The sequence below is a fragment of the Mastomys coucha genome, unplaced genomic scaffold (assembly GCF_008632895.1).
Source record: "Mastomys coucha isolate ucsf_1 unplaced genomic scaffold, UCSF_Mcou_1 pScaffold9, whole genome shotgun sequence".
Lineage (NCBI taxonomy): Eukaryota > Metazoa > Chordata > Mammalia > Rodentia > Muridae > Mastomys > Mastomys coucha.
Window position 1 is genome coordinate 56,959,799 of NW_022196915.1, and position 18,991 is coordinate 56,978,789.

The window sequence follows — 18,991 nt, forward strand, 5'->3', positions numbered from 1 at the left end:
GACATGTAGAGTTGCTCACATGCTGACAGGCACACACTCATGCACACACACAGAGAGGCACATACAGGCTTATGTGTGCCACACCATTGTTCAAAGCCCAGGTGCTTAGCGTAGAAGCAGGCACGCAGGACAAGTGTGTGGATCCCGATTACACCCAGAATTCCAGAGATGAGCCGTGAAGTGGAAAGATGGCTGTTGGCATTCCACTGACCAGGTTTGTGATAAGTAGACAGTTCCGAGTCTATGCTGAGGACAGGAGCCTGAAGGCTGTAGCACTAATTCCAGAAGGCCCTATTTCTCATTGCTATTGCTCAGGTGCGATAGATGCATCAAGAGTCCGCAGGAGCTTGTATCTAAGAGGTAGAGTGGTCAAGCTCCTTCACAGAGGCTCCTCCCCAGGATATCAGAGCCTGGCCAAGAAAGCTGCCATTGTACTGTGAGATGCCTCTCCGAGGACTCTGGTAGGAGCTCCAGGAGCTTAGTTCGCAACGAAGTAAGCCATGGCCTCCCTAGCATGTTTGGACCCTCGTACCTTCATATATGCTCCCCAAATACCTAGTCCAGGGCTTGGGACACACAGGTGGGGTAAAAGAAAACCAATGAGTGGATGGGTAAGTGAAAGACTAAAGTAATGTGTGGGGATGTCAGTTCTGCAGATGGCTGCCTGAACATCTGGGAGGGGACTGTGGCGCACCCTGGCTCACCCTGAAGAGTGGACGGCCCATTCTGTGACTGGAGAAGACATTGCAAGGATTAGGGCAAGGGAGGTGGCACAGACCCCAACAAGGAGATGGCACTCACCCTACAGTGCCCAAATGCCCCGGAGGTGCTGGGGGGGTCAGACTGAAGGTCTTCAGGCTCTTGCTTCTCCTTCTTGTCTTAGGGTCTCCTTGATGGGTGTCCCAAAAGTCCACACAGCCCCCTCCTGGGGGCCAGAGTCACACGCCCCAGGCCCTGAGGCTGAGCTCTGATGCCCATCGATGAGGGTCCTCTGCAAGTTTCTTGTGCAAGGGGCAATGCATATATATGCAGGCGTGTGTGTGCATGTGTGTACACATAGGGTGTGAGCACATGTACATGCATGTACATATCTTGTACAGTGTTGAGTACTATGTGGAGGGTGGGGAGACAAGGCAGTGACTCCAAACAAACATGGGAATATCCCCCACATCCTCTCCAAGACTGGAGCAGCAGAAGGGCAGAGACAGACAAGAGTAAGCAGGTAATGGTTTCTCTGAGAAGTCTACCCTGGCAGGTATTCTATCCCCTCAGCCCTCTGGAAAGCACTTTTGTTTTTTTTTTTGTTTTTTTTTTTTTAATTTTTTTGTCTAAGTGGGCCTAGGGAAGGACGGGCTTGGTGTTACATGGAGAGGGTCTCAGCAAGCGGTGGGGCAGGGGACTGGGGGCAATGGCTCAACAGGGCATGTTAAGCAGAGCAGGACAGCTGGCAGTGCCAAGCAGGGAACCAGTGCACGGGGACAGGTGCATGGCATCGAGGTGGGACAGGCAAGGGTGCAGGGCAGCCACATAGGGGGCTGAAGGATGCAGGACCCTGGGTAAGGAGGGGAGGAGGGAGGCAGCATGGACAAAGTCGTGGGCTTCCTGGTCCTGCCCACCCTATGTCCACCACACCAGGAGAACTCAGGCTGAAGGTCCCTAACCCACCCTTCCACAAGCCACCTGCTCCAGTCTGCCCACTGGCTTCCTGCTCTTTCCACACCCCACTGTAGAGCATTTCCACAGTTCACTACTAGGTCTGGACCCTTTTACTTCTGACCTCACACTGACCTGAGGGCCAAAGACTTAGGGATCCCTAGAGCAGGGGAGAGGTCTCCCAAGACCCCAGAGGTCCAGCTTTGAGAAGGCTGGGTTTGGACCACCCAGAGAGGGACTGCAAAAAGGGCCAGATAAAGCTAAGGGACAGATGAATAAATCAAGCCTTCCACGGGCAGGGGAATGGGCAGTTTGGTTACTAAAGGGCAGAGGCGACTCCTCTTTTGGGAAGGCCTGGCATGAACCCAGTGTGCTGGGTGGGCAGGGCCTGATTAGAAGTGCAGCTGCTGCAAGATGAACTGCCCCACACAGTCCAAGGCAAACACCTCCCTCTTCTCTAGCCCCATGTTCTCAGGCATCTGAACTCTCTGTCCTAGAACCTCCCCTTTCAGGCCTTGGCTTGCCAGCCTCCTCATTTCTGCACTTAAATGCTCTGCCCCTCCCTAGGCCTGGCATAACTAAGGTTTTAAGGGCTTCCCAATAAAGATATTCAGATGCCTCAGGGGCTGCACTGATAGGATAATAAGTCGGGGACACAGGGGGCTTAGGAGACCAGGGAAGACAGGGGAACTCCATTTGGGGGGAGGCGGGGCTGGAGAGGAAGGAATCCAGGGTTACCTGAGAAGAAGTGGGCCTTGAAGCCCTTTTTGGACACGGTATTGTCAGACTTGAACTCCACGCGCATATTGTTGTACTGGGAAGTGATGACCTCTGGCTTCTCGGAGCCGCAGAACTTGCCATGCAGCTTGGAGTCCGCCGTGAGTCCGCTGCGCACCTCCACGAAATCATACTTGCACACCTGCAGGAGAGCCCCGCTCTGGATGCTGCCTCCAGGAAGCCAGCCATGACTACTCACTCCCTGGGAAACCTGTCAGGCTAAGCATCTACTCTCCCAATAAAATGCTGCTGCTGCTGCTGCTGTGAGCATCTTAGAGCCCCAGGGCAGCTGGCCCCAAGCCTTCCTCATTCCACAGGCTTCCAACTAAGGTCCAGCCTCACCCGCAGATGCTCCTGCAAGCCCTCCAAGACTGGGAAGTCTCTGTTCTCTGGGTCCTATTATCTAACTCTCCCAACGGTAGAAGGCAGGCACTGAGCCAAGCCCCTACGCCCGCACCTTCCTACCCACCTTGGCTCCAGAGGCACTTACGTCATTGCCCTCAGTCTCGAAGAAGTCAAATTGCAGGGAGATACGGTACTGGGTGGGGGCCACCAACTGCCAGATGCAGTTTTTGTTGGGAGGGTACTCTTTGGGCCAACCGGGGCTGGTGATGGAGCCATTGAGCTTGGTGAGGAATCCACCACAGGCAGCTGGAGGGAAAAGGGAGGTGGTATTATCCACCAGGAGTCCCCACTCTAGGAAGGGGTCTGAGGGTAGGCAGCAGTCAGGGGGAGATATGGGAGTCTGTGGGCCCACAATTTGGAGGTGTGGGGCAGATGGTAGGGGCCTTTGAAGGTGAGTCCAAATTTTAATTGTAGAAGAGGCTTCATAGTCATTTCCACTACCTCTTCTAGCAGATGGGCCAGGTATCTGCTGGGAGGGGACACAGAGGGGCCTGGCTAATGTGTACACAAATGTGTAGCAGTCCTGGGATGCACCCAGAAGAGCTGGTCAAAGGCAGTAAGAACAGTGTGATCTGGAACTGCTATCCTGAAGGGCTGTCACTAGCACACAGGCTGAGTCTCTCTGCCAACAGTGGCATCTAAACGGTGGATTATGACCGTTTTGAAAGATGGTGACATCAATTACCAGGTCAAGATCAGTAATAAGAAAGGAGTCAGAATAAAAGCCCCTAGTGCCAGTGTGTATCACACCCTGCCAGTTGTTCTGGGGACTGACATCTTTCTCCTTCTCGGCTGAGAATGGCACTAGAGAACTTCTCTAGCTTGTCCTGAAATGTGATGGACCGAGGACACAGGAAAAGAACCCAACAGCTCTGGGAGGATGGGGCACTCACCCTCACATCGACGCTTGTCTGGGGCCAGCTCATAGCCGGGGTCACAGCTGCACTTGTAGCTTCCCAGGGTGTTCAGGCACCGCTGCTCACAGCCACCTCGGTTGGGCCTTGAACACTCATCCACCTCTGTGAGGAAGAAAGAAAGGGGTGTCACCAACCACAGGCTGGACTTTGCCCTTTCCTCCTGCGCTGAGATTGAGGTTTAAGCCCAGAGTCTCAGGGTTCCTATGACCCCTCTCCCCATGTTGCAGGGAGGAGTGAGACGAAAGCCTTGCTTGTCTGTTTAATCCCTTAGCTACCCCAACATTCCTGTGGCAGCTGAGAGCCCACAAGGAAATCCTAGAGAACCCTCTTCCGAACACTCAGGCTAGCTGGCAGCTACCCTCGCCTCCTATGTCCTAGGCCCACCAAAGTACTCCCCTCTCCTTCCTCCTTCATTCACTTCATGACACCTCATATGGGAGCAGCTATTTGTGTCCACTGTATTGGGGAAATAGCAGGCCCTAGGCCACATCAGTTTAAAAACGTCCTCCTCAGTCTTGCTCTTTCCCTCCACAGCCCTGCGCCTCACGGGGATGACCTTTGACCTTTGCTAGTGCTTAGCCACAGTGCTTTAACAGTATCACCTGCATCTCTCTCCCAGAGTCTTCCCATGGAATGAATGAAGAATAAAGAGATAAAGGACTGAGCATCCACCGAAGGAGAACGTGGGACAGGGGAGGAAGTACCTTTGAAAAAGTTGACTGCGAAGCCAGCTTTGTTAATGGACCCGTCGGAGACGAACTTGAGCCAGAGCCGACTAGATGTGCTTTTGATGTCGTCAGGTTTCTCATAGCCACAGTAGCGCCCAATGAGGTTGCTGCTCTCGCTGTGCCCATCTCGGACTTCCAGGTAGTCGTAGGCACAACTGTCGTGACGCTCAATCTAGGAGTCAGGGGCTCTATCAGGGAAAGGAGCTCTGGTTTCCAGGATCCCTATCCCTAGAGCCTTCAGGAAGGTAGACTGTCCTGGAAACCAATAGGCATTGTAGGGTGGATTAAAGGGTCCGTGGCTACCTCAAAGGACTGGAACGTGAGGCCCACGTGGAAACCCTCAGACACCTGGATCCGCCAGATGCAGACTTTGCTGGGCCGGTAATCATCTGGGTAATTGGGTGACTGGATATGGCCATTATCCTTTTTCACATCACCACCGCAAATGGCTATGGGAACACAGGATGGGGTGGTAATGAGATGGAGCACGGGATAGTGGTGGTCAGCAGGCTCGGTCCTGCATAAGAGCCCCTTCCCCACTCTTCCAACATACTCCACTTGCTCCCCATTTCCCACCCGGCTAGTGAACCCTCAGTGGGGGCCCTGGAGGCAATAGGAGAGAGTGACTCTGGAATGTCCAAGGGCCCCCTTCCTCTCCGTCAGTACCTTCATAGACTGCAAAGAAGCCCTTTCCAACCCAGTTGCTGCTGCTTCGGAATTCCACCCAGAGGCGGCTGTCGGTGGAGACAATGGGCTCAGGGAGTTTGCCCCCACAGAATCGGCCTGTAGACAATAAAGACAGATGATGCTTGAGTCCCAGGTCTCCTCACATAAGCCCTGGCTTTCTAGGAGGCTCGGGGCTCCTGTCTGCAGCCACCCAACTGCCTACTCTCATGACCACCAGAAGAGCCAGAAACCCCTTAAGGGACAGAGCAGGAGCTGAAGGACATGTGTGCTTCACTGATTTGCTTTTCATTGGTATTTGGGGGGGGGGGTGTTGTTGTTGTTGTTTGTTTTAGAGAAGGTCTCACTATGTAGGCCAGGCTAGCCTTGCACCAAAAGCTCACAGCCTCAACCTCCAGTGCTGGGATTATAGGCCTGTGTGGCTAAACTGAAGTTTGGCTTTGTGCATGTCTAGCAATTACTGTAGCAGATGAGCTACACTCAAGACCCTGGCCTTGAACTTTTGGACTCAGCCTCCAAAGTCCTGGATTAAAGTTTTATTGACCTCTTTGTTTGCTTGTTTATTTATTTATTTTGTTTTTTCACGACAGAGTTTCCCCGTGTAGCCCTGGCTGGCCTCAAATTCACAGAGATCTGCCTGCCTCCTGAGTGCTGGGATTAAAGGCATATGCCACCACTGCTCAGCATTGCTGACCTCTTTAAAGTAAATTTACCACCGTTACTGAACTTTATGAGATCTCCGTGTGAAGAAGCAACGAAAGTGAAACAGACACAGCTTTCTCTGCATATAATGTCATAGCATGCTCTTCCAGGCACGCCTCTCACCCCTGGGCTTCAGGGGATGCCTTTGGAACCTCAAACTCCAGAATCTGAGGACAGGGCCAGAAGGCAATCCTGTTCAAATAAAACTCAATAAGAATCCACACAAGGGGCGAAGCTCACTATCTGTAAAATTCTTTGCACTCAAGAATTGATTAGGGATGATTTGTGTGTTCCTGAAAGATGGGTGTGTTTTCTCACATTTCAAGCAAGGGACAGAAGGTGGGTGCTGGCCTAGGGATGCCAGTCATGAGAAAGAAATTGTAATTTCAGAGACCTAACACACTGCAGAGGAGATGTAACGTCAGTTGCTTTGGGTGACTAACAGGCCTACTAGAATCTCAGAAGCAGAAGTTAGGAGATAATCATCCGAAAGCATGTGGCTGCTTCTCCCAGACGATGGGCCAAAGATGCTCAGGAGGGTAGGTACCCCCCATCACTTCCGACTACAGACAGAACAATGAACAGTGTCACACAATACCTCAGGCGTGATGCAGATGTCCCCTTTGCTCTAAGTCTGTGTCCACTGAGCTGCCTCTGTGTCCAACGGGGCTTTAGATTTTGTTGTTGTTAGGTAGCCCAGGCTATCCTTAACTCAGGATCCTTCTGCCTCCCCAGAGTTAGAAGTACAATACTACTATGCCTTGCTTTGTCCTGTGGCTTTGGGAGCAATCTTTATCCCACTCACTTCATACGTGTGAAGTATGAACACATACACAATTAGTGACGAAGTGTCTTGTACGAACAGAGCCAGGCCACTGGTCCAAGCCTACAGTGGTCAAGGTGAATTAAGGGGCCTGCCATAGTAAGTTAAAAGCCAGGCCATATCAAGGACATCTAAAAGTTGGACCTTATACATCAAGGAGTTCCCAGTGAGCATGAGCCTGGAGCTATGGGATGTGAAAAGCAGCCTGCCAGACGTCTTTGTATATCCCTTTGACTCCCCAACCTTCATAGAGAGAGAGAACATCTCCAGAGGGTAGCCCAAAGCCATCACTGAGAACTGGAAGTCTGCAGCATCACAGACAGAATTAGCTTGCTGTCATGACACTCATTACTGTCACAGCACTAACTAGTGTTGGGACTAGCTGGGACAAACTACATCAGAGCTTGTAGATCACCCTGCTTAGGGCATTGGGCCCCAAAGGGTTCCAACAAAGAACCGGGGGCTGAGGAGGCTGAGGGGGCTGAGGCTGAGGAGGCTGAGGAGGCTGAGGAGGCTGAGGAGGCTGAGGGGGCTGAGGAGGCTGAGGGGGCTGAGGAGGCTGAGGGGGCTGAGGGGGCTGAGGAGGCTGAGGAGGCTGAGGGGGCTGTGCCCTTTACCTCGGAGGGGCGCCTTTCTCCAGAAGCCGTCCCGCACCTCCACGTAGTCATACCAGCACAGGCGGCTACGGTACAGGTCCATGGATGTGAAGTTCAGAATAATCTAGAGGAAGAAATAAGGGGCGAGGAGAGAAGGTTACATGGCTCCCACTCTGTACCCAACCCTGGGGACAGGTACATATTCACTGCCTAGCAGGAGGGAAAGTTAACCATCACCAGCCACGACCAGCATGGCACACATACGGCCCTCATCTGACTAACTGAAAACACCTGTCCACTGTTCCCACTCCCAAACATCCATGGGGGCTCAGGGCTTCCACTGCCTTGCATTCCCCACCTCGGTATAGGGCTACTCTGCTGGCTTAAATAACCAGTCAGGTTTCCTCACAGTCAGTATTAATAATGATGTCCTTAGGGAAGAGGGCAGGGCCAGGAAAGGCTCAGAAGGGTGTGAGGGTACTGGGGGACAGGGATCTGAGATGGCAAAGAAGGGACCAGGACAGACATTGAGACGCCAATCATACAAACTCACTGGGCCCTGGTTTCTGGAAGAGGCACGGACTAATGTTGGGGTCACAGTCCCTCTGGGGAATGGGTTTAACATGTATCTCTGTCTTTATGGAGCTTATGAATGGGATTACCTAAGTATGAAGACTGTACAGAAAAAAATGTAAACTCCAGCCCAAGGGCCTGGGTTTGAATCAGCCCTCTATTTCCTGCTAAGTTCTAGGGTCAGCCACATAACTTCCCAGATCCAATGTCAGTCAGCCCCTGTGATGGCCTCTGACACCACAGTATTCCCTGGAGACGGAAAGACTCCTACCATCCTCCTGACAAGGAGTACAGCCCATTGGTAAGTCTCAAGGCTCCATGGTTATAGCCAAGAACTTTTTAAAAAAGATTTTACTTTAGAGCTGGGCGTGATAGCCCATGCCTTTAGGCCCAGAACTGGAGAGGCAGAGGCAGAGGCAGAGGCAGGAGGATCTCTGTGAGTATGAGGCCAGCCTGGTCTACATATTGAGTTCTAGGATAGGCAGGACTATACAGAGAGATAATATATAAAAAAATCAAGTTTAGTTTATGTGTATCTGTGTGTACCTGAGTATGTACATTTGTATCATATGTCGGCAAGCTGCCTGTAGAGGCCAGAAGAAGGCATGAGTCCCTCAAACTAGAATTACAGGTGGTGGTGAGCCAACCCATGCGGGTACTGCGAATCAAGCTTGGGTCTCTTAACTGCTGAGCTGTCTCTCCAGCCCCTAGGACAATGGATTTTTAAAAGGCCGAGGCTTTCCCTATAAGGGAATGTGCTTGTTTGGAAATATCCAGAGGGACCTCCAATCCCCCCTGTGCGGTCAGTCCCTGCAAGGTTCCGGGGTCAGGTTTGTTGTGACCTGTGGGGTGTGTGTGGTTGGACACTCAGCTAATGGGGCTTTCCTGCTGAAGAAAGGATAGGGTTACACCTCCCCTCAGCTTCGGTGGAAAGCTAGATGCTGAGAGTGGAGGATAGACTAAGACAGATTCCAAGGCAGGCACTAGCACCCAACATCCATAGCACCGTCAACAGGACTGGGTCCTGGACACTCTCCCGAGCCAGCTTTGTCAGTACTGGGTCTGGATGTTTGTTGGGTTTTTATTTCTCTAATGTGTGTACATACGCACAGGCACATGGAGGCCAGGGGATAGCTCTCAGGAGTCAGTTCTCTTGTTCCATTGTGTGGGTTCTGAGTATCAAACTCAAGTTGACAAGCTTGGTGCAAAGTCATCTTGTTAGCCCTACTGAGTGGTTTTTAATCATCATCTACCCAGTCCTTTTGCCTGCCCTCTTGTTCTATGACATCTGTCCTAGTCTCTATGTCCCTCTGGACCACACCCCAGCACACCATGCCCTAGGCTCATTAATGAGCACACACTCCTTCCATAGTCTCCACTCCTAGGACCCTGCTCCCATCTCAGCACTCCATCTTTCCCATATCACCCCCCAGCAGTTCTCACAGTGACCATCAAGGTCTGAGACTAAGATGTTTCCATCACCCCTCCGTGCCTACTCCTTGGTCCACAGTCCCCGCTATTCTTTCTTACACTATTCGTGTACATTTTATCAATTGTAGTAACTTCAAATATATCAGAATGAGACTGCATTTTTGAATCGAATTGTATGTGTGCTGAATTATTAGTCATTATTATGGAAAGTTATTGGTATTATTCCTAACATCAGCATTTTCAAAAAGTGAAGCTGCAAATCCATTTTAGCTCTTTCCACAGAGCCACCATGTCACGTATTGCATGTCCCATCCCCTCAGCCCCACAGTCCCCGCCTCCAGTTGGCCTGGAACTCCCTATGTAGACAAGGCTTACAGCAATCCATCCATCTGGCTCTGTTTTGAAAGTATAAACCCCTCCATCCAACTCATTATCCCTTTTAGGAAAATGACCAAATGCTCTCACAGAAGGAAGCAGGCAAGGGCTGGCATGGCAGCCTTCAAAGTGAGGCGATTGCTGGCCTGCAGCGGCACCTCCTCACACTCAACCTCCGTGGTGTGAACTTCAGACTCACACTCCTCTTCCTACTTAACTGTTCTCACCTAGAAACTACAAGCTGGTCACACCCAGATCATTGACTTCTGTTGGTGTGGATAGCCACGTCTGCCTGTGTGTGTGACGGTACCACTGGGGACTGTACCACTGGGCCCTTGGCACTGATAAGTCTCCTCCTGCCTTCTACCCCCAACCTCCTACCACTCCTCTCTAGGCCAGCCTTTCAGCCATGCCTTCTGCCCAGCCTCCCATCCTAGACCCACAGTAAGCTTTATTCCTTACTCTTGGCTCTGCCCTACCTGAGCCACAGCAATCAGAGTCAAGTTTTTATTATGTCTACCTGATCAGGTCCACCCTCAGCTCAAAGTCCTTTAATACACATAACATATGCAGAACTCAGAATAAACTCCTAAGTCCTCACTTTGAAGGATCTTTCCCCGTCTCATCTCTGTTACCTCTGACCTTTCCTCCTCACTAGGCTCCAGGCACATGGACCACACCTACCCTCAAACACACCAAGCCTGTCTTACCTTTGTGCTTACTGTTGGAAGCTCTCCCCTGATGCCTGCAGATGTTGCCCCACTTTCGACATGCCTGCCATGAATGGGGACTTCTCTGAAAACCCCACATGAGTCATTGTCCCCTCACTGTGGATTCCTCCCGACCATGCACCACCATCCCCCTGCTCAGGGACTTGCTGATGCATTCTTTATCTGCTTCTCCAACATGGAAATGCAAACCCAGGCAGGCAGAAACCTCACTTGTCCCCCTCCACATGTAGCACTTAATAGGTACTTAATAACTATCTCTCAAGTATGATTTTGCTTTTAGAAATCTTCAGGCAGGCTTGCCTGAATCTATAAAGATGGAAGTATAAATATGTCTACATTTTGGGTAATAGTGAAAACTTGAAAAAACTTAAAATTAACTGTCCTTCACTAGAAGAGAGCTAGGCACTGGTTGCCCACACTTTTAATCCCAGCAGGCAGGAGGCAGAGGTGGGCTTCCGTGAACTCTGTGAGTCTGAGGCTAGCCTGATCTACAAAGTTTCAAGACAGCCAGGGCTACACAGAACAACCCTGTCCTGAAAAAAAAAAAAAAACAAAACAGAGGAGGGAGTGAGGGACAGACAGATAGAGAGACAGACAGACACAGACACGAAGAGAAATGACAAGGACTGATGGACGAGCAGCCATGAAAACAGATGAGGTAAATCTATTTGATGAGTTGACCCAAAGCAAGGACAGGATCTATTGCTAAGTGCAAGGCAAGCTGTCGAAATCCATTATGTGACTGTGAAGTCCCTTTCGGCTTTATGTGTGTCACATAGACAAACACATCAAAGCATTCCTCATGCTTAGTCCCTGTTGAGAAGCGGGATATAAAAGATTAAGGAGGAGAATATTCATTTTTTTTTTACATTGTGTTTATGGACTGTTCAGGCATTTTTATATCAGGCACATGTTATTTTTATATATCTAACAAATGACAAAAATATCCATCACGGAATGCCAGCTGGAGGAAGGGATGAGGAAAGCTAAGGCGCACCACCCTGACTCCCACACTCACACCCTCTGCCCCTCACGCAGGAGGCCCCCTGGGCCACCCAGCAGCTGGAATAAGAACAAACATCTACTTTCTCTCACACTGATGAACATGGAAGGTGTCACCACACCCAGAGGGCCAGAACCCCAGAAGGCTCACCCAGGACCTCCCAAGGGGTTAGACGGCCAGCGGTCACCTGACTTGGGAGGAAGAGACCTGTGTTGGTGGTCAGTAGCATCCTCAAAGGGAGGCACAGCATGGGCTATATTGAGACCAGACATGTCTAATTAAGAGTTGTACTGACTTCTGTCATGTGGACACAGCTGTGCCCTGGTAGCAAGGGCACTGCCCTTTGCCAAAGAAAATCTGGCCAGCCCTACTGTTTCCTAGCTGAGGACTTGGGGTGTTTAGTTCCGCTTTCCTAAGCCTATATTTGTCTACAGATTGGAGGGGGCCTCAATGGTTGCACTGGAGACATGGGGATTACATGAGGTACAGTGTATCCATCTCTGAAGAGGTTCCCTCACACGGTGGTGCTCTCAAGGAAAAGCAAACAGAGTACTACCCTTCTCACTTGGGAAGGAGCTACCCGAGGCCATTAACCACGTCACCCCTTAGACAACTCGTGGGCTTCAAGGTGGCCTCATCCCACAATCTTAGACTCATCATCGAATTCCTTGGTGCTGCTGTTCCTATCTGTGAGTGGGTGATAGGACCTGCCTCATGAGCCTAGGGGAAATGAGATGAGTAAAATTTACCGCATCATCTGGTGCAAGGCAGGCAGGCAGTAAGCATGGATTTCACTTTTAGAAGTCAGTTTAAGTCTTTCGGGCACTGGGCAGTGAATCCTGTGCCTTGCACATGCTGGGCAAGCACCCTGTCATTGAGTTGCACATAGCTAGTCCTCCATAGGTGTCCAGTCCTATGCCACCACCCTAAGCTGTTTAGGACATCTGGACACGCAGTGGTTGAGATCAGAATCCTGGAAGTAGGGAGAGACAGTAGGGCATCTGGAAACTGACTAGCTTTTATCCATCTATCCACTGGGGATAGAGAGAAGACAATTGCAGCTGACCTTTGTTGAGATGTCTCTGCATACTATGTACTGCTCAAGCTCTTTCTGGATATGACTTCCTTCAATCTTCATATAAATCCACAAATCACTAGGCCCGTTTTTCAGGTAGGAAAACAAAGGCACAGAGTGTTTCCTAGTCTGGGAAGTACTGCCAAGTCCTAAGGTCAGCTGCTAATTACATGAGTGTTGACAAACACTTGGTTCACCATAGGGGACTCTTCCTCGAAGGTGACATGGCAAGATGGGCCTATCATCTGCACTTCTGGCCCTAAGCTAAGCACTGAAAGTGGGTGGAAAACAACTTCCCCTCTGCCAGATTTGATGTCAAAGTCCAAATGCTCGGGGAGATGGCTTTTCTGTTGACAAATCAGGTATTTCCCTGGGTAAGCCTGGTCAGATTTACATGGAAGCGCTGTGAGCCCCCACTTCTCTGGTTTACACAGCAATGACAAGCTTAAAGATGACTATAGGCTTTAAGAGACTATGTGTGTCATGTGCAGGATTCATTGCTTGGCACATAATTGTCCTAACAACAAATCCAGGGCCTAAGGTTCCGATTTTAAAGTGAACAAGAATAATAGAAAGAGGCCCTCATTCTGAAAGTACCAGCCTCCAGGGGTCCTTTCAAGGTTCATGGCCTCAGGGTGCCATCTTGAATTTTTTTTTTTTTTCCAGAAAAGGTTTTACAATGGCTGTTCTGAAACTCACTGTGTAGAGATCCATCTGGCTCTGCCTATCAGTGCTGAGATTAAAGGTCTGTGTCAGGGCGATGGCCTGGATTCACTTTTTTTTTTTAATTGATAAATTTTTTTTTAAATTGATACATTTCTGTTTATAATTTTTATCTTGAATCCACTTCTTTCCCTGAAGCTCTGAGCAGGGTTCCAAAAGGAGATGTAGGTCTTTTGGAAATTTTGGAGGGCTTACAGGCCAGAGAGGCTCCTGAACCAGGGCCCTGTGACCATTTAGAGACAAGAGAGCTGGCTGGCCCATGCAGTCAGAAACTACTGAGAAGAGAGCTGATCCAGGCCACGAGGCCTCACTCTTGATGGCTGGGTCAGGCACGTTCCTGACCAGGAAAGGAAGCTATGTTCTACCTTGGCTGTTCCTTAAGGAGTGGTCTCTTTTGTGTATGTGCACATCTCTGATCCCTTGCCCTGAACCAGGCACTCCGTAGGATTACACTTGTAGGTTTGCTACAGAACACCAGAACAATTTTTGAAATGCTGCAACAGGACCTGAGGACAGAACAGTTTTATAATCATAGACCAGTGTATCCAGATGCAGGTTCTATGTCACCTTGGGCTGGGGACTGATTTTTTTTTGTAAGCTCATTTTCTCATAAGCAGTACAGGGACCATGTCAGTACCAAGTCTACAATGCTGCTGTGCTAATTTGAAGGCACAATCCAAACTGGAGATTACAGCTCGGTAAAGCCTTTGCCTAACTAACCCTGGGTTTGAGTCGCTTAACACACAAGAATATAACACACAGAAATCACTGAACTCATGTTTGACAAATCATAAGCTCAATAACTGTAAGCTATTATCGTTATCATCATCATCACTACTATTATTTATACTTATGAATGAGATTCCCAAAGCCTGGAGTAGTAGAAACCCTGGGGAAGGCAGTAAGGGCTCAGCCCATTCAAAACAGCAGAAAGACTTGAGATTTTGAGATTTGGAATGAGAAGAACAAGGGACAAGATGGCTTTTGAGGGAAGACAGCAGGATGCCGGCTAAGGGAAGGATACCAGAATTACCAAACTCTCAGTAAAAGTCCATCAAGGAAGGCATGATGATCCTCGAGCTGCAGAAACAAAAGCCTTGCACCATCCGGAAAGCCTCTGGCCAGACAGAAGGCTCCTCTCTAAAGTTGACGTTTGTCTCTGGGCTTCACAGATGATGTCAGAGGACAGTCAAATAACTTGCAGATGTGATCATCGCGTGTAATCTCAACAGCTCACAGCAAAAGCTTTCTCAACTTTGAGGAGTGTATGTGTGTGCCCACGTGCATGTGCATGTGGAAAGGCGGCTACAAGCCGATTCTGGGAACTGATAACCATGGAGTTGAACGTCAATCCACAATTAAAAAGACAGTCTTTGGCTACTTAGGAAATTGGGGATGTGTGTGAGAGGGGTAGAGTACGATTTCCTGAAGCAAGGCCCATTGGGCGAGTGCATTTCTCTTCTCTTGAAAGGGGCTCTTTCTAAACTGTTGGACAGTGCGTGTGCTGTGGTAATGCAGTCCAGTTCTGGACTCCTCACTGTCGGAGAGGTTCCTATGCTAGGGGAAGATGCCAGAGGCCTCAGAGGAGTGCAGCAGGTGGTGGCCTGTGGCTAGGGATAATGTCACCAGAGACCATTGCTAAGTTGTGAAAACCTGCAACTTAATGGGTCAATGGGAGTTTGGAGGCAGATCTTAAACTTACTTTGGCTTATGTCCCGCTCAAGATTCTGATTAAAGCTCAGGACAGCGTCACAGGTGACATACTTATCCAACAGGCAATGGGCAGAGGTGAGAGGCTAGTAGGACTTGCTGGACAGTGGAACTCTGATTCTAAACCCTCCTTGCATGAAGTGTTGCAAGGCTCCATGAAAACAATGTAACACCAAATTAAACAGCACATTCCAATTGTGGGAAAGAACGTTAGCAGCTCGCTCTTGGGAACAATAAAACTATGAAGGACACAGAAGGTTCAGGGTTGGTTGAGAAATCTAGACTTCATGTGACAAGGCCATGCCTGGGCCTAAGAAGGCGGGAGGATGCCTGGAGATCTGTTTCTGCTCTTACAGAGGGTGGCCGTTTGGTTCCCAGTGCCCTTATCAGCCAGTTCACAACAGCCTGTGACTTCAGCTCCAGGAGCATCTGATGCCGCTGCTCTCCTTGGGCACCTGCACTCACGTGCATGTCCTTCTGCTCCTCCACATACAAATAATAAAATTTAAAAAGCAAGAAGGAGAAGGGCCTTCCACCTTTGAGAAGAACCAGGAGGTGAGTTACAAGAACTGCTCTGGAGAAGCCCTGAGGGCTTTCAGGGGTAGACACTCCCCCTTTCGCTGAAACTCTTTGGCATTAAGAGTTGGAGAGAGAATAGAATAGAAAAGTAAGAGGGGTCCCAAGCCCTCAAAAGCTTAGGCGATTCAAACAAGGCTAGTCAATCATGCAGCGGGAGATTGTACTAGGTAAGCTCGCAGGTCCCTCAGGCATTTGGTGTCTACTCTGCTCACCTGAATGAGCAGTAGGCAGGGAAGGACCCAAAGGTCCCTGAACATCAAGGAAAAAGAGGGGTAGGAAGGCTAGCCATGACCAGAAGCATCTTGCCAGAGGCATTTGCTTTGTTCTTAGCTGTTCTCAGGACCACAGCTTGGGAGAATTGAGAAGGGCCCTTTGGGAATCCCTGACCCAAGCTCTGACTATATAGAGGAGAAAGCCAAGGCCTGGGGCTGAGTGGTCCACCCAAGGTATCCCAGAAAAGTCTGGGCTTGACCCCAGCCCTGAGAAGGGTTTACATCCTACCCTGCCCTTGTTAACTGTATGACCCAAGCAGATTACTTAATTAATCTTCCTATAAGTCAGTGTCTTCCTCTGTGAAATGAAGACCCAGGGCGGCCATGAAAACAAAAAGAGGAACCATGGGACAAGCGCTTTAAAAAGCACCCAAGAAGAGCTAGACACTCACAACAGAACTACATGATACCCGTACATAGCAACTCTATCTTCAGATTAGCGCTGATGTTACAGCTCACTGAGGAGGAGGGAGGCAGAGCAAGGCTCCATATTTGGTGGGAACCCTCCTCATTACATACTTAATGCATTTATTGTCAATGACCAACTAGGTCACCCTTCTTCCAGAAGCCCCTGGGCTGGGCCTATTAGAAGGGGGTGCTACCCCATTGCTGGGGTCCTAATAGACTCGGACAGGTGATCAATCACAGTTACCTTCTCCCCGGGTGTGACAGAGATGCGCCATACACAGTGCATGTGGGCAGAGTAGCCATTGGGATACTCAGGGGAGGAGAAGTTGCCAGTGCTGTCTTGGAGGGTCTCACCACAGGCTGTCAAGGGGGAAAAAAATAGTAACTAAGCCGCTGACTGCAGGTGCCAGATCTCCCCCTGCTCCCCCCACCCCACCCCCACTCCGGCTCACCCCTGAGCCTCGGAGCCCTTAGGGGAGACAGGAGTGGCTGAAGAAAGGTGTTCTGTCCCTTTAAGATGTACCTATCCCTCCTCCTTATATATAAGCAGAAACTATCCTACTTCCCTTGGTCTAGTGCTGCCAGGGTAACCAGATGCCCCGTTGTCAAGGAAACATGGATTCCAGAGTTGAGGTCAGACTCGTTTGGTGGGCCTCACCTCCTCCTCACTGTCCAGGGGAGAGGCTAGTTGCTCCTCGTTTCTGCCCCTACTACTCCTCATTTTTCTAGGCCCTTCCTACCCCTACCAGCCTAGCCCCAAGTCGACCCTTAACCAGAATACTGTGCTTCTTTATCGTCCTTCCTTCCTAACACCGGTCTCTCGGAGACATCTCTCGGAGCTGCTACTTTCCAGGGGCTCCTGGGCCCTGACCTCTATCTTCCTCGGACTCTACCTTCCATCTCTCCTGGACCGTCCCTTCCCTGCTCCAACCTGGGCATTTGTAGAGCTTCCGGGCCTGAGCGATGTCCCCCTTGCTGAGTCGGGTCCTTTGGCCAATGGAAGGCTTCACCCCATTCACCTCATACTTGGGAACAATGGTGTCCAGGAAGATGCCCCTGAGAAGGACATGAGGAGACCAAGGACGTGAGTCTGCTGGAAGGTGGGTGAAGGAGGAGGGTGGTGTGCTCATCTACAGCACAGAGCATGACTCTGCCAGGGCCCAGACATTCCTCAGCAGGGTCAGGGAAGGGCGGAGATGTCTCACCCTGTCATTAAGCTGCCCACTGTCCAGCAGCCACCCTGTTCCGTGGCAGCTATACCACAGGAGCTGGGGGTGGGGGGAGCCCCAGAAATGCTTTGAGAGATCAGGGACCCAGGCCCTTAAGCTCAGACTGGCTTCAAACCGCAGCCCTGGGAAAGCTCTGGACCCTCATTTGTCATCTCTGCCACACCACCCAGCTTCCATCTCCAGACCTCAAAGTCAGTCCCAATCGACTTCTCTCTTGACTTCCCAGGGTCAACTCATTACCCTCTGACATGGCAGTGATTGGAGTAAGGCCAAAGGGTAACTAACGGCAGCTTCCACAGTGGCCAGCCAGCTCACAGGGCACAGTGTCCCTCTTTCTCAATTCCTTCCTGCTAATCTCTGTGTTTCCATTTAGGAGGAGCAGAACAAAGAGGAGACAGCAGTTCTCCCCTCCCCAGGGTCCCTGACTCACATCCAGCTGGGAAGGACCTGGCAGGGGGTCTGAGTGTGATGGGAAATGGAAGGAGGGTCGGTGGGGGTGGAGGACTGAATGAGTTCACCGCCAACAAGCCCTTTCTCCCCTCCCCCTCCCCCGTCTCCATCTCCATTCCCTGGTCCTGAGCTGTAAGGGTCCAGAGGAGCTTAAAGAGGAAGGGAGGAGGACCACCACTCGGACAGGGACATGGGTGCAGGAAGGCCAATCCAGGGAGGGATGTGAGGAGAGGTGGGGGGGGATATTCCTCCCAGGCCCGCAGGAGGGTCTTCTCCTGTCAAGCTCTGCTTAGGGAGATAATCGTGTGAACAGTCCAGGGCAAAAGTCAAGCTTGGTGCAATTTAGCCAGTCACAAACTAGACAAAGCCGGTCCTGCTCTGTGACCTCTGGTGAAGCAAGACAATCAAATGCTCAAGGTCTGCAGGTGAGCGGGACAGCTCAGTGGTGGAGACACCAAAGCTGGTGAATAGAATTTGATCTCCAGAACCCACACTGTGGAAGGAGAAAAACAGCTCCTGCATTTGTCCTCTGGCCGCCGCAGGTGCAATATGGCATGTATGTGCACATATGTATACAAATATATATGTGTAAGAGAGAAAGGAATAATTTTATGCTCAGATCCTGCCGGGGTCACATAGTGAACTCAAGGCCAGTCTGGGTAACTTAGTCCAACCCTCTTTCAAAAATAAAAATTAGGGGGCTGGAGAGATGATGGCTCAGCAGTTAAAAGCCCTGGCTGCTCTTCCAAAGGACCCAGGTTCAATTCCCAGCACCCACGTAGCAGCTCACAACTCTCTGTAATTCCAGTTCCAGGAAATCTGACAGACACACATGTAGATAAAACACTAATGCATATAAAATAAAACTAAAAACTAAAAACTAGGACTGGGCACATAAGACTGGGACAGCACTTGCCTGGTGTCACAAGGCTCTGGGTTCTACTCCTAGTACTGCAAAACAAAACAAGGTGGAGAGGGCAGATAGCTAGGAGGAGGTGATCCCCTCTGGGCACCGCCAGAAAAATAAACTGCTGGTGGCGGATGAGGGACAAGCCTGGCTCCTTTGGGTTGGCCCACTTTGGAGACCCCACACAGCAGGTCCTGAGAACTCAGGTGTTTAGCCTTCTAGGCCACAAACCCTTGCTTC

General features: G+C 50.4%; 1 protein-coding gene across 3 annotated transcripts in view; it reads right to left on the bottom strand.

The window, feature by feature from the left end:
• The window catches only part of Bmp1 (bone morphogenetic protein 1), a 45,345-nt gene that overhangs the window by 13,155 nt on the left and 13,199 nt on the right, over positions 1 to 18,991 (bottom strand). For all 3 annotated transcript variants that reach the window (XR_004116050.1, XM_031361035.1, XM_031361036.1), the window contains 9 exons: positions 17,097 to 17,221; positions 16,410 to 16,525; positions 7,307 to 7,409; positions 5,147 to 5,263; positions 4,784 to 4,929; positions 4,457 to 4,652; positions 3,729 to 3,854; positions 2,921 to 3,081; positions 2,392 to 2,572 (listed from right to left, as the gene is read on the bottom strand). Coding sequence is in view for 2 of the 3 variants with exons in the window: in XM_031361035.1 (XP_031216895.1) it covers positions 2,392 to 2,572; positions 2,921 to 3,081; positions 3,729 to 3,854; positions 4,457 to 4,652; positions 4,784 to 4,929; positions 5,147 to 5,263; positions 7,307 to 7,409; positions 16,410 to 16,525; positions 17,097 to 17,221 (1,271 nt within the window). In the remaining variant the exon portion in view is untranslated. The remainder of the gene's footprint in view (positions 1 to 2,391; positions 2,573 to 2,920; positions 3,082 to 3,728; positions 3,855 to 4,456; positions 4,653 to 4,783; positions 4,930 to 5,146; positions 5,264 to 7,306; positions 7,410 to 16,409; positions 16,526 to 17,096; positions 17,222 to 18,991) is intronic.